The 16,259-nt window shown below is 37.2% G+C and overlaps 1 protein-coding gene across 8 annotated transcripts in view; it reads right to left on the bottom strand.

The window, feature by feature from the left end:
- PPM1B (protein phosphatase, Mg2+/Mn2+ dependent 1B) overlaps nucleotides 1–16,259 on the bottom strand; it is an 88,614-nt gene that overhangs the window by 42,944 nt on the left and 29,411 nt on the right. For 2 of the 8 annotated variants that reach the window (XM_025465491.3, XM_035695919.2), the window contains exon 1: nucleotides 14,068–14,172. The exons of 4 other annotated variants lie outside the window; for them this stretch is intronic. In XM_025465491.3, the coding sequence (XP_025321276.1) occupies nucleotides 14,068–14,074 (7 nt within the window). In that variant the 5' untranslated portion in view covers nucleotides 14,075–14,172. Of the gene's footprint in view, nucleotides 1–14,067; nucleotides 14,173–16,259 lie in introns of those variants that run through there. 2 more of the 8 variants (XM_035695920.2, XM_035695921.2) reach the window with 1 other exon arrangement.

Below are 16,259 nucleotides of genomic sequence, written 5' to 3'. Positions count from 1 at the left end.
AACTGAAGGAAACAAGAACAGAATAGAATGCCTAAATACTAGGTTTGATTCTTGGCTCTACCAAATATCTGCTTTCCTAGGGAGAAAAAAAAGAAAAGCTGTACAAAACAATACTGAGCATCTCTTCCTGTCCTGAAATTCTATGTGGTCAGAGTCTGACTAGTAAGTAAACTACCAACTACTGCCAACAAATATAAAATTATATGACATCGTAAGATCAAAATACAGCTCACAACAGATAGTTTAGTACCATTGGGCAAGTTTGTGTTTCATTTGCAATATCGGATAAATATAAGTAAAATAAAGTAAATGAATTAAGGATTTTAACCAGATTTTTCACTTTCTGAATCTTATGTACTGACACTGGAGAACTTTCGTAGGCTTATTGCCCAAGGCTCCCCAAAATGATCACAATCATATCCTCTTCCCCAATTTGGGGGAAAAAACCAAAACCTCAATCAAATCAAGCATGTTCTCTCCAATGAAATCTTATAAACTACTCCAACCAAAAGTTATTTATCACCTTTCTGAATTTCTGGAAGGAGTGTCACACACAAGGCAATCAACTCTATACTGCAAGCCTGATATCAAATGGTAACACTGACATCATCCCAAGTGTATTTGCCTATGTCATACAGTACCAAGTTTCCATTTCAACCTTTTACTCAAACCAAAGCAGTCTTAACTGAAATTTACCATTAAGCAGAACTAAGCTTGCTTGTTATTATATCTTCATTATTGACCCAATTTGTGAAGTTTACTTTTTTTTTTTTTTTTTAAGGAAGGAGTCACTAATTTGGCACAGTTGTCTTTTTGAGAAGTTTAGTTTTACACTCTGGGTAAAGAAAGTCTATGCTTCTCCATGTTTCTGGGTACTGTCTGCCTTGAAGAACGACTGTTGATTTAAGAAGGGAGTTAATGTTTCGGTAGAGAACACCTCTCTGAAATCTCATAAGACTATGAGGAGGGACTTTTAAATCCAAGAAGATACAGTTAGTGAGAGCGGAGACAACAATGAACATGCTGTGAAGCCTGGGAAGTGGTGGAACCAAGACTCTGACTTAGTTAAACACGAAGCTAATTTTGAGGAAACGAACAGCATGCTACCTTAAAGTACTGCTGGAGGTGTATTGCTGAGTGGAGGCAAAACTGGGGCCAATGACAAGAGGACTGAATGTAAGTCTTTTTTTTTTTTTAATGTGTTTTTTTTTAATTTTTATTTATTTATGATAGTCACAGAGAGAGAGAGAGAGGCAGAGACACAGGCAGAGGGAGAAGCAGGCTCCATGCATCAGGAGCCTGACATGGGATTCGATCCCAGGTCTCCAGGATCACGCCCTGGGCCAAAGGCAGGCGCCAAACCGCTGAGCCACCCAGGGATCCCTTAATGTAAGTCTTAATAAGCAGGTGGACTTCCCAGAATTCCCACTCTCTAGGTCAGCGGAGCTGAATGAAGGAAGGAACCTCCAGAAGGAGATGAAAGTTTATTTCTGAAAAAGGTAAAAACAGAGAACTGAAGAATACCAGGCAGAGATTAGGGCTGGAAACTAGCCTTAAAACATAAAATTCAGTAAAAGTTTACATACTTATTGTTTGATATACTAGCCCTTTTCAGACATTCAGCACCCTGAATGCTGGCAATCAAATATATACCCTCTAAATAAAAGATGAGAAGAGGCTTACTTATATTCTTTAGAATCTCATTAATTCTACAGGAAAGATCTTATGTACTGACACTGGAAATTATTTAAAAAAAAAAAAAAAAAAAGTCAAATCACCCCACAGTGAATTCCACAGCCAACAAACCCCATAGACAGGCACAAGGCTTCCAATCAGCTACTCAATGTCCACTTAAAATATAAGCAGACAGTCCATGGCCAAACATAGAAGAATTTCCCTAATATGAGAGAGAGGGGCCAAAACAAGCACAAAAGGGTAGCTTGGAAAAGAAAAACCTAGAAAGATTGGGCAAAAAAAAAGTTATTCACAAGAAGAGGAGGAAGCACGCAAGCAAACTCCTTTCAAAAAGGTAAGAGAGTTTTTGAATCCATGAAATAACAGGATGTTATTAATAGGAAAAATAAAACATTCAGAGGACGACAAGATTTCCTGTAAAGTAAAAGCACAATTGTAGAAGAGAAAGCTGAGAAGATGAAAGTTGAGGAAAATGCTCAGAAATTACAGCACAAGATGGCGAGATCAGCCCAGGAGGTTCAAGAGCCAATAAATGGGAGTAAGAGAATACAGAAAAATGAAGAGAAGAAATGCAGGCACAACTTGGAGATATTAAAGGTTTGGTCCAGACCACTGCAATAAAGCAAGTGTCGTAATAAGGGGAGTCAAATTAATTTTCTGGTTTCCCAGTGCATATAAAAATCATGTTTCTAAAAAAAAAAAAAAAAAAAATCATGTTTCTACTACACTGAAGTCTATTAAGTATGCTATTACAATGTCTTAAAAAAAACAATGTGTATATCTTAATTTAAAAATACTTTATTGCTGGGGCACCTGGGTGGCTCAGTGGGTTAAGCACCTGCCTTCAGCTCAGGTCATGATGCCAGAGTCCTGGGACAGAGCCCAGCATCCAGCTCCCTACTTAGCAGGGAATCTGCTTGTCTCCCTCTCCCTCTGCTCCTCCTTCGCCCTCCCCACTCATGCTCACTCTTTTTTTTTTTTTTTTTTTTTTGAAAATTTTTATTTATTTATGATAGTCACACACACACACACAGAGAGAGAGAGAGGCAGAGACACAGGCAGAGGGAGAAGCAGGCTCCATGCACCGGGAGCCCGACGTGGGATTCGATCCCGGGTCTCCAGGATCGCGCCCTGGGCCAAAGGCAGGCGCCAAACCACTACGCCACCCAGGGATCCCTCATGCTCACTCTTAAATAAGTAAAAATACTTTATTGCTAAAAAATGCTAACCATTATCTGAGATCTCAAGGAGTCACAATCACTGATCACAGATCACTGTTAACAATTATAATAGTGAGAAAGTTAAAAAAAAAAAAATTAGTGGGAAAGTTTGAGATACCCCAAGAATTACCAAATATGACAGAGACACAAAGTGAACAAATGCTGTCAAAAAATAAAAAATTAAAAAAATTAAAAATTAAAAAATGGTGCTGAGAGTCCAGCTTAATGTAGGGTTACCACAAACCCTCACTTTGTAAAGATCACAATATCTGTGAAGCTCAATAAAATGAAGTGTCTCTATAGTTTATATAAGAAAAATTTCAAACTGAAGGGTGGGCATGGATTTCAAAATTGAAAGAGGCCATCCTATAATAAGCACAATGGATGGAAACAGGCATTTACAAAAGTACATTGTCAAAAATTTCAAAAACCGAAGATAGGTATAAAAGCCTATAAGCTATCAGAGATAAAAAGGTTTAATTCAAAAAATGAAGAATCAAAATGCCATTTGTCTCAACTAGAGGTTGAGTTAGTGATCAGACCATCAAACACTGAACAAAACGTATTAATCCCAAGAAAACAAGAAACTGCAGGAAGTAAAAAATGATCCCTTTTTGAAAAAATGTTGAAGTATGGGGGAGTATGTCTATGTGTACAGTTGGGATAATCAAATCAAAGAGCTAGATGTCATCTTCAGTAAAGGGATAGAGGATTCCTAGAATTGGTTAAAAAAAAAAAAAAAACAATCAGAGGTGCCTGGGTGGCTCAATTGGTTAAGTGTCTGACTCTTGGTTTTAACTCAGGTCATGAGCTCATGGATCGTGAGATCAAACCCTACATCAGGCTCTGTGCTGGGCATGGAGCCTACTTAGGATTCTCTCTCTGCCTCTGCCCCTAACCCCCTGCACTTTCTCTCTCTCTCAAATAAATAAATAAATAAATAAATCTTTTTTAAAAATCAAAAAGCAGACATTAGAGATTAAAAAGATAAACTCCAAAAAAAATTAAAATAAAATAAAATAAAATAAAGTTCCAAAGGAATCAGCTATAAGAGTTTGAAATGGTTGGTTCTGGGGAATCTTATACAAAAACAAGAGCACACAAAACTGTCTGGTTCTTTAAACTATGTAAATATTTAAGAAAACTAAATTAAAGAAGCAAAAAATAAAACAATAGCATACTATGAAACAAGAAATTGCATTTCATATCATGAGCCAATTTTCCTAATATATAAAAATGTCTCTTTAGGGATTAATATCAAAATATATAGAGAACCTCTACAACTCAACACCAAAAAAATTTCAATTAAAAAATGGACTGAAGGGGTATCCCTTGGTGGCTCAGTGGCTTAGCACCTGCCTTTAGCCCAGGGTGTGATCCTGGAGTCCCGGGATTGAGTCCCGTGATCAGGCTTCCTGCATGGAGCCTGCTTCTCCCTCTGCCTGTGTCTCTGCCTCTCTCTCTCTGTCTCTCATGAATAAATAAAATCTTAAAAAAAAAAAAAAAAAGGACTGAAGACCTGAACAGACATTTTCCCAAAGACATACAGCCAAAGATGGCCAGCAGACACTGAAAAGATGCTCCAAACCACTCATCAGGGAAATGCAAATCAAAAATCACAGTATCACCTCACACCACTTAAAATGACTAGTATCAAAAAGGTAAGAAAGGCACCTGGCTGACTCAGTTGGAAAAACATGTGACTCTTGATCATGAGTTTGAGTCCCATGTTGGGGATAAAGAATTCCTCATTTTTTATTTTTTTAAGGATTTATTTACTTATTCATGAGAGACACACAGAGAGAGAGGCAGAGACAAAGGCAGAGGGAGAAGCAGGCTCCCCACAGGGAGCCCAATGCAGGACTCGATCCTGGATCCCAGGATCACACCCTGAGCCAAAGGCAGAGGCTCAACCGTTGAGCCACCCGTGTCCCAAGAATTCCTTAAAATAATTAATAAATACACTATGATACTGCAGGTTTTCTTTAAAAAGAAAAAAAGACAAGTGTTGGTGAGGATGTGGAAAAAAGGAAAACCTTGTGCACTGTTTGTGGGAATATAAATTAGTACAGTCACTGGGGGAAACAGTATGAATATTGCTCAAAAAAAATCAGAAATAGAAATATGATATGATCCAGTAATTCTATTACTGGGTACATACCCAAAGAAAATGAATCACTAATTTGAAAAGGTATGTGCACTCCTGTATTTATTGCAGCTTTATTCACAAAAGCCAAGATACAGAAGCAGCCCAGTGTCCATCAATAAATGAATGGATAAAGAAGATGGGTATGTTTATATATGTCCACACCGCTCCCCCACACATACACAGGAATATTACTTAGCCTTAAAAAAGAATGTGATCTGGGACACCCAGGTGGCTCAGTGGTTGAGCATCTGCCTTTGGCTCAGAGTATGATCCCAGAGTCCTGGGATTGAGTCTCACAGCAGGCTCCCTCTGGGGAGCCTCTGTCTATGTCTCTTTGTTTCTGTATCTCTCATGAATAAATAAATAAAATCTTAAAAAAAAAAAAAAAGAATGAGATCTTATCATTTGCAAAGACATGGATAGACCTAGAGGCACTAAATGAAATAAATCTGAGAAAGACAAACACCACGTTATTTCATTTATACAAAACAGCAGACTTAAATACAGAGAACAAAATGGTGGTTGCCAGAGGGGTGGTGGGTGGAAGGATGGGCAAAACCCATAAAGAGGATTATAGGTACAAACTTCCAGTTATAAAATAAATAAGGCATGGACTTTAAAGTACAGCATACGGAATACAGTAATATTGTAATATTATGTTGTATGGTCACAGATAGTGACTATACTTATTGTGGTGAGCATTGAGTAATAGAACTGTTGAATTAATCAACTGTTGAATTCAGGTGTTAGGCACCTGAAACTAGTAACACTGTATGTCAATTTAATTTTTTAAAGTCCCATAAATCAGTAAGAAAATGACCAACACTGATTGAAAAATGGAACAAAACCACTCCACAAATGGATCTTAAACTAAGCGCAACCTCACATTCATAAGAGAAACTAAAATAAGACTATACTGAGATGTTTTTCATGTATCAGATTGTCAAAGACCAAAGATTTGATCATCATCATTCTCTTGACAAGATCGTGCAGAAACATATTTACATTGCTGATACCGATAAATTGCTACAACCTCAGTGGATGGCAATTTTAAAAAATTGATCAGAAATTACAGTTGCACATACTCTTCAACCAAATTCTAAAAATTTACCTACAAGTTTATTCCTACATGTACAAAACTGACTATTCACCGTAGCACTGGAAGCAAAAATAAAATACATGAAACAATCTTAGTATCATTCATTTGGATATCGATCATAGGATGAATCATGATACACACTGAATGATAAAGTATGTTGAAAAAAATGTCCTACAATTCTTTTAAAAGAAATATACACACATGCACATGTGTGTATTCATTCATTTCCTGAAAGTGTACACAGAACTGGAAACCATGCAGAAGAAAAGAGAAATCAAGCAGTCGGAAGACAGGAGTGAAAGAGACACTGTTATATACTATGTTGTACCCTTTCCATTTTAAAATATATAAATGTAATAAAATTAAATGACATGAATTTAATGCCATTAAATAGATGTTATTTCAACAAGGAAAATTTCTTTACAGCAAATCTTTTTTAGCAATCAAAAGCTCTAATTCATAATAATCTAAACCATTAGAAATATCAATATACTGATACCCAAAGGTTTTTTTTCTCTGCAAACAAATCGGAAACAATCACCTACCTACACTGACAGAGTGAGCCATTAAGACCCAGCAGATATATCCTGTTCATTACATCATTTCCTTGGAGAAGTAAACTCATTGGTGAGTCCTACTATTAAAAAGAACATAAATAAAAAAGCATAAATTCTACACTCAATGCATGATGAAAACTGAGGTGTAACAGTGTCTAGAAGATAACATCAAGCTATGGTAAAGTATATCATAAATTCATAGAGAAATGCATATACCATGGTAACTAAGGGAAAAATCCTTTTCTTGAAAGACTTTAGAACAAGAGTAAATATTTAGTGCTGCTACTTGTAAGTACAAGTATCAAACTCTACCTAAACGAACTGCGCTTCTGTAAGAGACCAGATGAAAACAAAATTCTCATAGAACATTTTATAATTTTATAGATATAAAATTAACATATACTTCATCAGACACCATGAATATAAAAGCTATACTGGGGATCCCTGGGTGGCTCAGCGGTTTAGTGCCTGCCTTTGGCCCAGGGCATGATCCTGGAGTCCCGGGATCAAGTCCCACATCAGGCTCCCTGCATGGAGCCTGCTTCTCCCTCTGCCTGTATTTCTGCCTCGCCCCCATCTCTCATGAATAAATAAATAAAATCTTAAAAAAAAAAAAAAGCTATACTATAAGGCATCTTAGCAAAAATCCAGTATTTCTGGTAACTCTTTGAAGACATTTCTTTGGTCTAAGACTGCAGTATAAGCATATCCTAAAAGTATTTGAAACAAATGCATTACTAATGCAGATTTTAGCTTGCAACATAGGGCTACAGGAAAACACAAAATAATTTTTCCAGGGCAGCCCAGGTGGCACAGCGGTTTAGCACTGCCTTAGGCCCAGGGTGTGTGTGATCCTGGAGACCTGGGATCAAGTCGCACGTCAGGTTCTCAGCATGGAGCCTGCTTCTCCCTCTGCCTGTGTCTCTGCCTCTCTCTCTCTCTGCCTCTCATGAATAAATAAATCTTAAAAAAAAATTTAAAAAAATAATAATTTTTCCAAATTTTCATAATGGCAGAAAGCAAGAAATTTACAGATCATACCCTTGAGGGAAAACAAAAAATACAAAGATACAATTAAAGAGTAGAATTGGATCCTTTATAGGGATTAGTGTATACACTTAGCATATGGCTAACGTTATGTACTCTTAAAAATACCCTTGCAAAACCGCTAAAATAATAAAAGCTCACTTTTATATAGGCTCTATAACATGACCAGGTACTGACCTTTATATTAACTTCATCTATATCATTCAATTCATTTATTCTCTGCAACAACCTTATGAGGTAGACATTACAGTCCTTATTTTATGGAGGAGGGCACTGAGTCACAGAATGGCTGAGTAATATGTCCAAGGTAAGGAACCTAGGTTGTCCAAATTACATCCCAGGCTGTCTGTCCAGAGTCCATGCTCTTAATCACCACCAAAATACAACACAGGCGGCAATATTAAAAGTACACCAGGTTTGTCCTGAGTTGCAACAAATCTGTTTCTTCACAGGAACAAAAATATCTATAGATCAGAGCCTTGATTCTGCTTTCTCTCGCACAATTTTGAATCATTAACAAATCCTATCAATTCTATCTCCAAATATAGCCCAAATTAGCCCATATCTCCCCATCTGTAGTTGTACCAGCCAAGCTAAAGTCATCATCATCCTTTGCCTGGACTACTACAATAACCTCTTAATTAGTGGTTCCACTTTTGCCCCCCTATAATTCACTCTCTAGGGTGATCTTTCTTAAATGTAATGAAATCATGTCACTCCTGACTCCCACGAACTTAGAAGAAAATCCAACCTCAGTACAGCACTCTACGATCTGACCCCTGTTTAGATCTTTGGCCTTATTTCCTGTAACTCTTCCATCATCACTTACTGCTCACTAGCCACAGTGGCCTTTTCTATACCCTCACTACGTCACACTTGTTCCCCATCTCTGGACTTTTGTTTTTACTGTTTTCTCTTCTTGGAATCACCCTTAACTCTACACCCCCAGCAGCATGGCTAACTCCTTTTTGACATTTAGATCTAAGCCCATATGTCCACTCAGAGAGACCTTCCCCGACCACAAAATCTAAAGTATTCTCCAAACACCATCATGGCTCATTTTACGGTTTTACTTTACTCATAGTTGCTGAAATTGTTTTTTATTAAATTCTTTATCTTTTTATCCCAACAAGAATGTAAGTTCCAGAAGTGGAGAAACGGTCTTATTCACTGTCAAAATGACTAAAAGCACCCCATCAAATATTTGTGGAATGAATGAATGGGCAAGTGAGCACCAAATGAAGCAGTGCCGGAGGATGCTCAGTTATGGGAGGTGTCCTGCAACTGAAAATGGCTAAGCCACAGTTCACAACTCAAGCTCATTAAACCTAGGAAATATGAACACAACAGTGTAGATTAACATAAGGTTCAATACTGACTTGCCAAATACATAAAGCACTGCATTCACTAAGAGCCATGTTTTACGAGGGACCCTGACAAAATACAAGTATGTCCTAAGGAGAAAAATGAGAATAGCTCAAAAGACAGTTGAAGAACATATGAAGAACATTTGAAGTAGCTGATATTGCTTAGACTAGAGAGTAGGTACTAAGTACTAACAGGGCTGGTGGTGAATCCTTGCAAAAGAGGAAAAGACTTGACACTTGGTTCCAGAGGGCAGATCTAGAATCAATGGATGGAAGAAAAGTGTGTAGTTAACATTAAGACATTTTTTAAAAGATTGTGTTAATTATTAGAGATACTAAAAGAAAGGATGTCATCAAGTTAAAAAAAACTGGAAACTTCAGTTTAAATGCACTCCCACCCACCCCTACACACACAAGGGATTTTTTTAAAAAGGCACCTCTATATTTGAAGGTTTCAACTATTTATAAATATATGGAAACCAAGATGAATCATCATCTTGGTGTAAACTGCAACATAAAAATGTCAGTGCCCTTTCCAAGCTAAAATCAGAATAGACTATGGAAAGAGCAAATACAGAAGGTGAAAGAATTGAGGAATATAAAATAGAAATTATGATTCCCCACTAAGATAATTATCATTGAGACTACTTACAAAAAAATAAACAGGAAAGTAAAAGTATTTGTTCTCTTGTTTAATAATGTAAAATCTGTACATATAAAATAAACAAAACTTAAAATGGTTGCTACTAGGGCACCTGGGTGGCTCTATCAGTTAAGTGTCTGACTCTTGATTTTGTCTCCCGTCTTGAACTCTGGGTTGTGAGATTGGGTCCCACATCAGGTTCCATCCTCAGCACTCAATCTGCTTGAGGATTCTCCCTCTCCCTCTGCCCCTCCCACTCCTGCTCTCTTCTCCCTCTCTAAGTAAATCTTAAAAAAAAAAGGTTGCTATTAGATTGGATAATATTATGAGGGATCACCACAACTTTTTTTTTAAGATTTTATTTATTTATTCATGAGACACAGAGACACATTCAGAGGGAGAAGCAGGCTCCTTGCAGGGAGCCCGATGCCGAACTTGATCCTAGAACTGGGGTCAGGACATGAGCCTAAGGCAGACACTCAACCGCTGAGCCACCCAGATGTCCCAAGTGATCACCACAATTTAAAAATACTCTCCTGGGTGTGCATGGTGGCTCTGTCAGTTAAGTGTCTGCCTTTGGCTTGGGTCATGATCCCAGGGTCCTGGGATCGAGTTCTGCATCAGGCTCCCTGCTCAGCAGGGAGTCTGCTTCTCCTTCTACCCTTCCCCCTTGTTTGTGCTTTCTCTCTCTCACACAATCTCTTAAATAAATAAATTCTTCAAAAAAAAACAAAAACAAAAACAAAAACTCTCAGGGAATCCCTGGGTGGCTCAGCAGTTTAGCGCCTGCCTTTGGCCCAGGGCGCAATCCTGGAATCCAGTCCCACGTCGGGCTCCCGGCATGGAGCCTACTTCTCCCTCCTCCCGTGTCTCTGCCTCTCTCTCTCTCTGTATCTACCATAAATAAATAAATAAATAAATAAATAAATAAATAAATAAATAAGCTCTTAATGTCAATACTATTCAAGTAGAGAGGTACATGAGGGCTCAATATATATTATTTCTATCTTTATGTATGTCTGAAATTTTCCATAACCAAATTTTTAAAAGCTAATTTAATGTCATCTAAGTTCTCCCAAAATTAAGATCACTTCACTTCTTCCTCAATAGCCATACTCAGATACCAGTGATTGTATCAAAATTTAAATTGCAGGGCATGTAGAGAAAACCCTGCCAAAACAATTTCATTCTTCCTTTATTCCCTCATAATTACAAATGCCAGAAACTATTCACACTTCTATCAGCCCTAGGCCAAAGGTAGGGAGCTTTAGCTGTCTCAACAGCCCGAGGGGGCAGACTGCAAAGAGGTTTGGTCAGAAACCAGGCCCCTTCAGGGACAACCAGGTGACTAATCTGAGCGGGTTAATGGTCCTCTCACCTCTTACTATTTCAATTAATTTTTGCTCCAGAGACTCATTACAACAAGTAATCATAAAATGCTTTTATCGGATTTTAGGCACTAAGGAATAAGCAAATACTTACACAGTGCTCATTCTGTTGCAGGCCCTGTTTTAAATGCTTCATAAACATTCTACCCTTTAGAAAAACAAGTATCTGAAAAGCAACAATTCTCAAAGAGACTTCAACCAAAAATCTTTAGACACAGTTGAAATTATAAAATTTCAACCACAGATATTCAGACACTGCAAAATTCCCCCCCTCCTTCCTACAGCTGGCACACTATTTCGTAGAAAGGGTACATGGACATTGGCAAACCTTCCATAGGAGCAGCACAATCTGTCAATCCCATCTGCTTCCTATCAAAAGGATAAAGTGGTGTCAGGGATGCCTCAGGCCCATGGACACAATTTTTCCCAAGGATTTCTGAAGACTAGCATGTTGGTTCTTTTGACTAAAAGTAATGTAAACAGCAATAATAACAAACTTACTATTTTTTGTGAGGTCTATATCCCAGACTTTATATGAAGAGATGGATATGCACTGTGTCATTTAATCAAACAATTTAGTAAAGATGATGTTATTAATGTTCTTATTTTACAATTGAAAAAACTGAGATGGGATGCCTGTGTGGCCCAGTGGTTGAACATCTGCCTTTGGCTCAGGGCGTGATCCCAGGGTTCTGGGATCAAGTCCCACAATGGTCTCCTTGCATGGAGCCTGCTTCTCCCTCTGCCTATGTCTCTTTCATGAATAAAAAAATAAAATCGAAGGAAGGAAGGAAGGAAGGAAGGAAGGAAGGAAGGAAGGAAGGAAGGAAGGAAAAAGAGAAAGAGAAAGAAAGAGAAAGAAAGAAAAGAAAAGAAAGAGCTGAGATGCCTCAGGTAACCAGACAATGAAACTTAAAGGGCAAGGCTGAATTCACACCACAGCAGAATGGCTTAGAGTTTGCATCCTTAAACTCAAGGCTCCAGTGGTTAATGCATGTAAACTTGTCTTCTTTTTAAAAAATAAAAAATAAACATACATAAATGTTTGAGGACTCAAAAGGCAATGGTATTTAATATAATGTGGTACTCAAAAGGGTTCCTGGCACAGAAAAAGAGAATTGCTAGAAAAACTGGCGAAACTCAAAGTCTGGAATATAGTGAACAGAACAGTACCAACATTTTGTTTCCTAATTTAGACAAATACACCATAGAGAAAAAATTAACATTAAAGAAAAGTGATCAAGGGGTATGCAGGAATTCTCCGTACTATCTTTGTTATTTTTCTGTAAATCTAAAATTATTTCAAAATTAAAAGTTTATTTAAAAAATTAATAGGAAAAAAAATAATAAATAAAAAAAATTAATAGGTAAGCCTCAGTTAAGTAGAACACCTCACACCAACCAAAGTGCTGGATAAAACAAGGATTATAAACTGGCTCTGGAAAATCTCTCCACCTGTGACTTTGCCAATCATGATAGAGTGGCTTAGAAATGTATCCTAAAAATATCAAGATTATGTAGTAACTGAAAAATCTGACAGTAATTCCATTTCTGAGAAGTTATCTTTAAAAAACAACACAAATTGTACATAAATATATTACTATTTTAAAAGATTAAAAATATTAATAGAATCTATTGGCGTATCAAAAATACGTCCCCTATAACAAAACAGGAATAGAAAAATGGTTACGAGGTGTCTGGCTGACTCAGTGTACAGCATGTGATTTGATCTCAGGGTTGGGAGTTTGAACCCCACGTTGTATGTAGAGCTTACTTAAAAATAAAATCTTTAAAAAAAAAATTGTTCTAGGGATCCCTGGGTGGCTCAGTGGTTGGGCACCTGACTTCGGCCCAGGGCGTGATCCTGGAGACCCGGGATCGAGTCCCGCGTCAGGCTCCCTGCATGGAGCCTGCTTCTCCCTCTGCCTCTCTCTCTCTCTGTCTCTCATGAATAAATAAATAAAATCTTTGAAAAAAATTGTTCTATATTTGAAAATCACTAATTCACCATAACATCAAAAGAGAAAATCTTTGTGCATAATGATGTTCGTTACAGTGTTATTTAAAAATAAGAATAACCTACATTTCTTAACAATAGAGGAATGGGCCAAATCTATAAGCAGTTGTTCTCAACCAAGGAAGATTTTGGCTCCCAGAACATTTGGTAAATATAGAGACATTTTTGATTGTCACAAGTGGCATGGGGGGGGGGGGCGGATACTGGCATCTTGTTAGTAGAGGCCAAGCAGCTGTAAAACATCCTACAATGCACACAACACCCTGGAAGCAAAGAATTAATGGTTCAAATGTCAACAGTACTGAGGCTAATAAACCCTCATCTACAGGACGAAATACTATATATACTAAGGACTTGGGGCAACATATTTACAGTTTAGCTTGGGGTTTAACACAGTATGTTCAAGCCATTCAATTTTAAAGGCAATAGAGAATCCCATGGGAATTCAATCCTTCAGTCCCCTACTCACTCTTAAATAAAGCCACTTAAAGCAGGAGAGTAGACAAAAAATCAGGGTGTTCGCAGTCTTCAAAGCACAATGCAGAAGGAACTGAAACAATGGTAAAGACTTCAAGGAAGCAAAGCACGATGCAAGCGTTTTATCTCTGACTACACTTATTCTTTCAAACATGTAAAGGGATGTAAATTATATCACAGTAGCATAAAAATTATTTTTGCACTGAAGACATTTGAAAATCAACAGATGCTTTGAAAGGCTTTATCTCAAATCCACACCCCTTCTCTGCCTAAAAAGCAGAGTCCTCCAAAAGCACTGATCAGGACCAAAAATCCCCCTTCAAAGGAGGCTTCCAATAATGAGAGATTTACTCCTATCACCTGCAAAAGGGAGTTGGCACTGGAATGAGAAATCAAACATTGTCATACCTCTCATCTATTCTCCTAAAGACCTAATTTGTCTTTCCTAAATGTCCTGTTTTTTCCATGAGAGCCCTTTCTCTCCTTCCCCTTCTCGTTCTCAGAACTCTAAATTCTGAACTCTAAATTCTAACCATTTGTTTAAACCTCCCAAGTATATAAACTTTGTCTTTTCTCTTGTTACTCTATATAGTATCATTTAATTCACAAACTCCCAACCCATGAATATAAAGGGCAGAGGAAAAGTTTCCCTCAATTTCATTCTCCCAAGGCCCTTTCTTGTAAAAAAAATATTGAAAGCTAAATGAGAAATGACTACAGGATAATTAGTGACATACATTAATCATAATGAAGTATAAATAATAACAGACTGGAAGGTACTGGAAAAAAGTGAAGGTAAAAGGTAGTGCATATGTGTGAATTTCTTCTTTCACGGGAAAGATGGTCACATTTGTTTAGAGCTATTAAATGACAGATATATACACTAAAGAGAAGTAAAGAATCAAAATCAACTGTCAAGAGGATAAAGTACTAAATATTAGGAGTAAACTAATTTCCACATCTTAGAGATATCATTAAGATAGAATTGCATATTATACAATTATACACAAACCATCAGAGAAAGAGATTATAAAATATCTAAGTCATAGAAAGAAAAAACATGCCCAAAAGAAACACAGTAAAATACTTTTAAATTTTCAAACATTTACTTTTAATTCTTTTTAAATATTTTATTTATTTGAGAGAGACAGAGATAATTAGAGATAGCTAGAGAGAGCACAGCAGAGAGGAGACATAAAAGCAGACTCCTCACTGAGCAGGGAGCCCGATGTAGGGCTTGACCCCAGGATCGTGACCTGAGACAAAAGCAGACGCTTAACCAACTGAGCCACCCAGGCCCCCAAATTTCCAACCGTTTAAAAGAAGAAAGCAAATAAGACAATTCAGAACAAAGACATGTCATATTAATAAATGTAAACTCACCTATTTAAAAAATAATTCTCAAACTGGAACACAAAACAAACTCCTTCTCTAGCTATATACACTTTAAAAAATCCACTCACAACAAAGAGCCATACATGGTTGAAGATAAAAGATCAAACAAGGGCAACAAATGCAAAAACGTGTTAATTAATAGTAACCTAAGTCAAATTCAAGGGGAAAAAAATCCAGTTTAAAAGACAACTAATATGGCAAATTGAACTCCAATAATAAAAAAAAATTTTTTTAAATAAAAAAATAAAAGACAACAAATAGGGACACCTGGGTGGCTCAGTGGTTGAGCATCTGTCTTCAGCTCAGGGAATGATCCAGGGGTCCTGGGATCAAGTCCTACATCAGGCTCCCCAAAGGGAGCCTGCTTCTCCCTCTGCCTCTCTCTGTCTCTCTCATGAATAAATAAAATCTTAAAAAATAAAAATATACGAAAAAATAAAAATAAAAATAAAAATAAAAGACAAGACAATAGGGCACCTGGGTGGCTCAGCTGGTTAAGCCTCTGCCTTCAGCTTAGGTTGTGATCCTGGGATTAAGCCCCTATGTCTCACTCCCTGCTCTGTGAAGAGCCTGCTTATCCCTACGTTCCTCACCCTGCTGCTCCTGCTCTCTCGCTTGCTCTCCCTCTCAAATAATTAAAATCTTAAAAAAAAAAAAAAAAAAAAAGACAACAAATGTAATCCACAAAGAAAATTTAACTGTAGTGATAAACCAAATAATGCAAACCAAAATATTTAAATAAAAACTACAGGTAAAACAAGGGAAACGAAGCAGAAACAATAGAATTAATTTGCCACTCTTGGGCTATGGTAGATCAAACAATTACTTTTTTTAATAGGCAAAGCTGGAATAATCAGAGCAACAAAATAAAGTAGTACTGGATTATAACCCAAAGTATAAAATAAAAACTTCATGAGTCCATATTGATAAAAATGAAAGACAGAAATATTGGGAGAGAACAAACAAATCATCAGTGCGGAAGAATTCCAAATAATTTATGCAGATACCTCACACTCAAATAGATGAATCACCACTTTCCACCCCTTTCAGTGTGGTCTGGGCATAATGACTTCCTTTTCAAAGAGCACAAAATGAAAAGGGGGCAAAAAGTAACTTTACAGCAGAGAGATGTGACACATGCTATCTCTGGCAGGTCATCAAGGTCAAATAATCATAACCATGTTCCCAATATGTTCTCTTTATAC

This window comes from Canis lupus, chromosome 10 (genome assembly GCF_003254725.2).
Source record: "Canis lupus dingo isolate Sandy chromosome 10, ASM325472v2, whole genome shotgun sequence".
Classification (NCBI taxonomy): Eukaryota; Metazoa; Chordata; class Mammalia; order Carnivora; family Canidae; genus Canis; species Canis lupus.
Note: the sequence above shows the minus strand (reverse complement) of the source record. Positions and strands in the feature narration are given on the sequence as shown.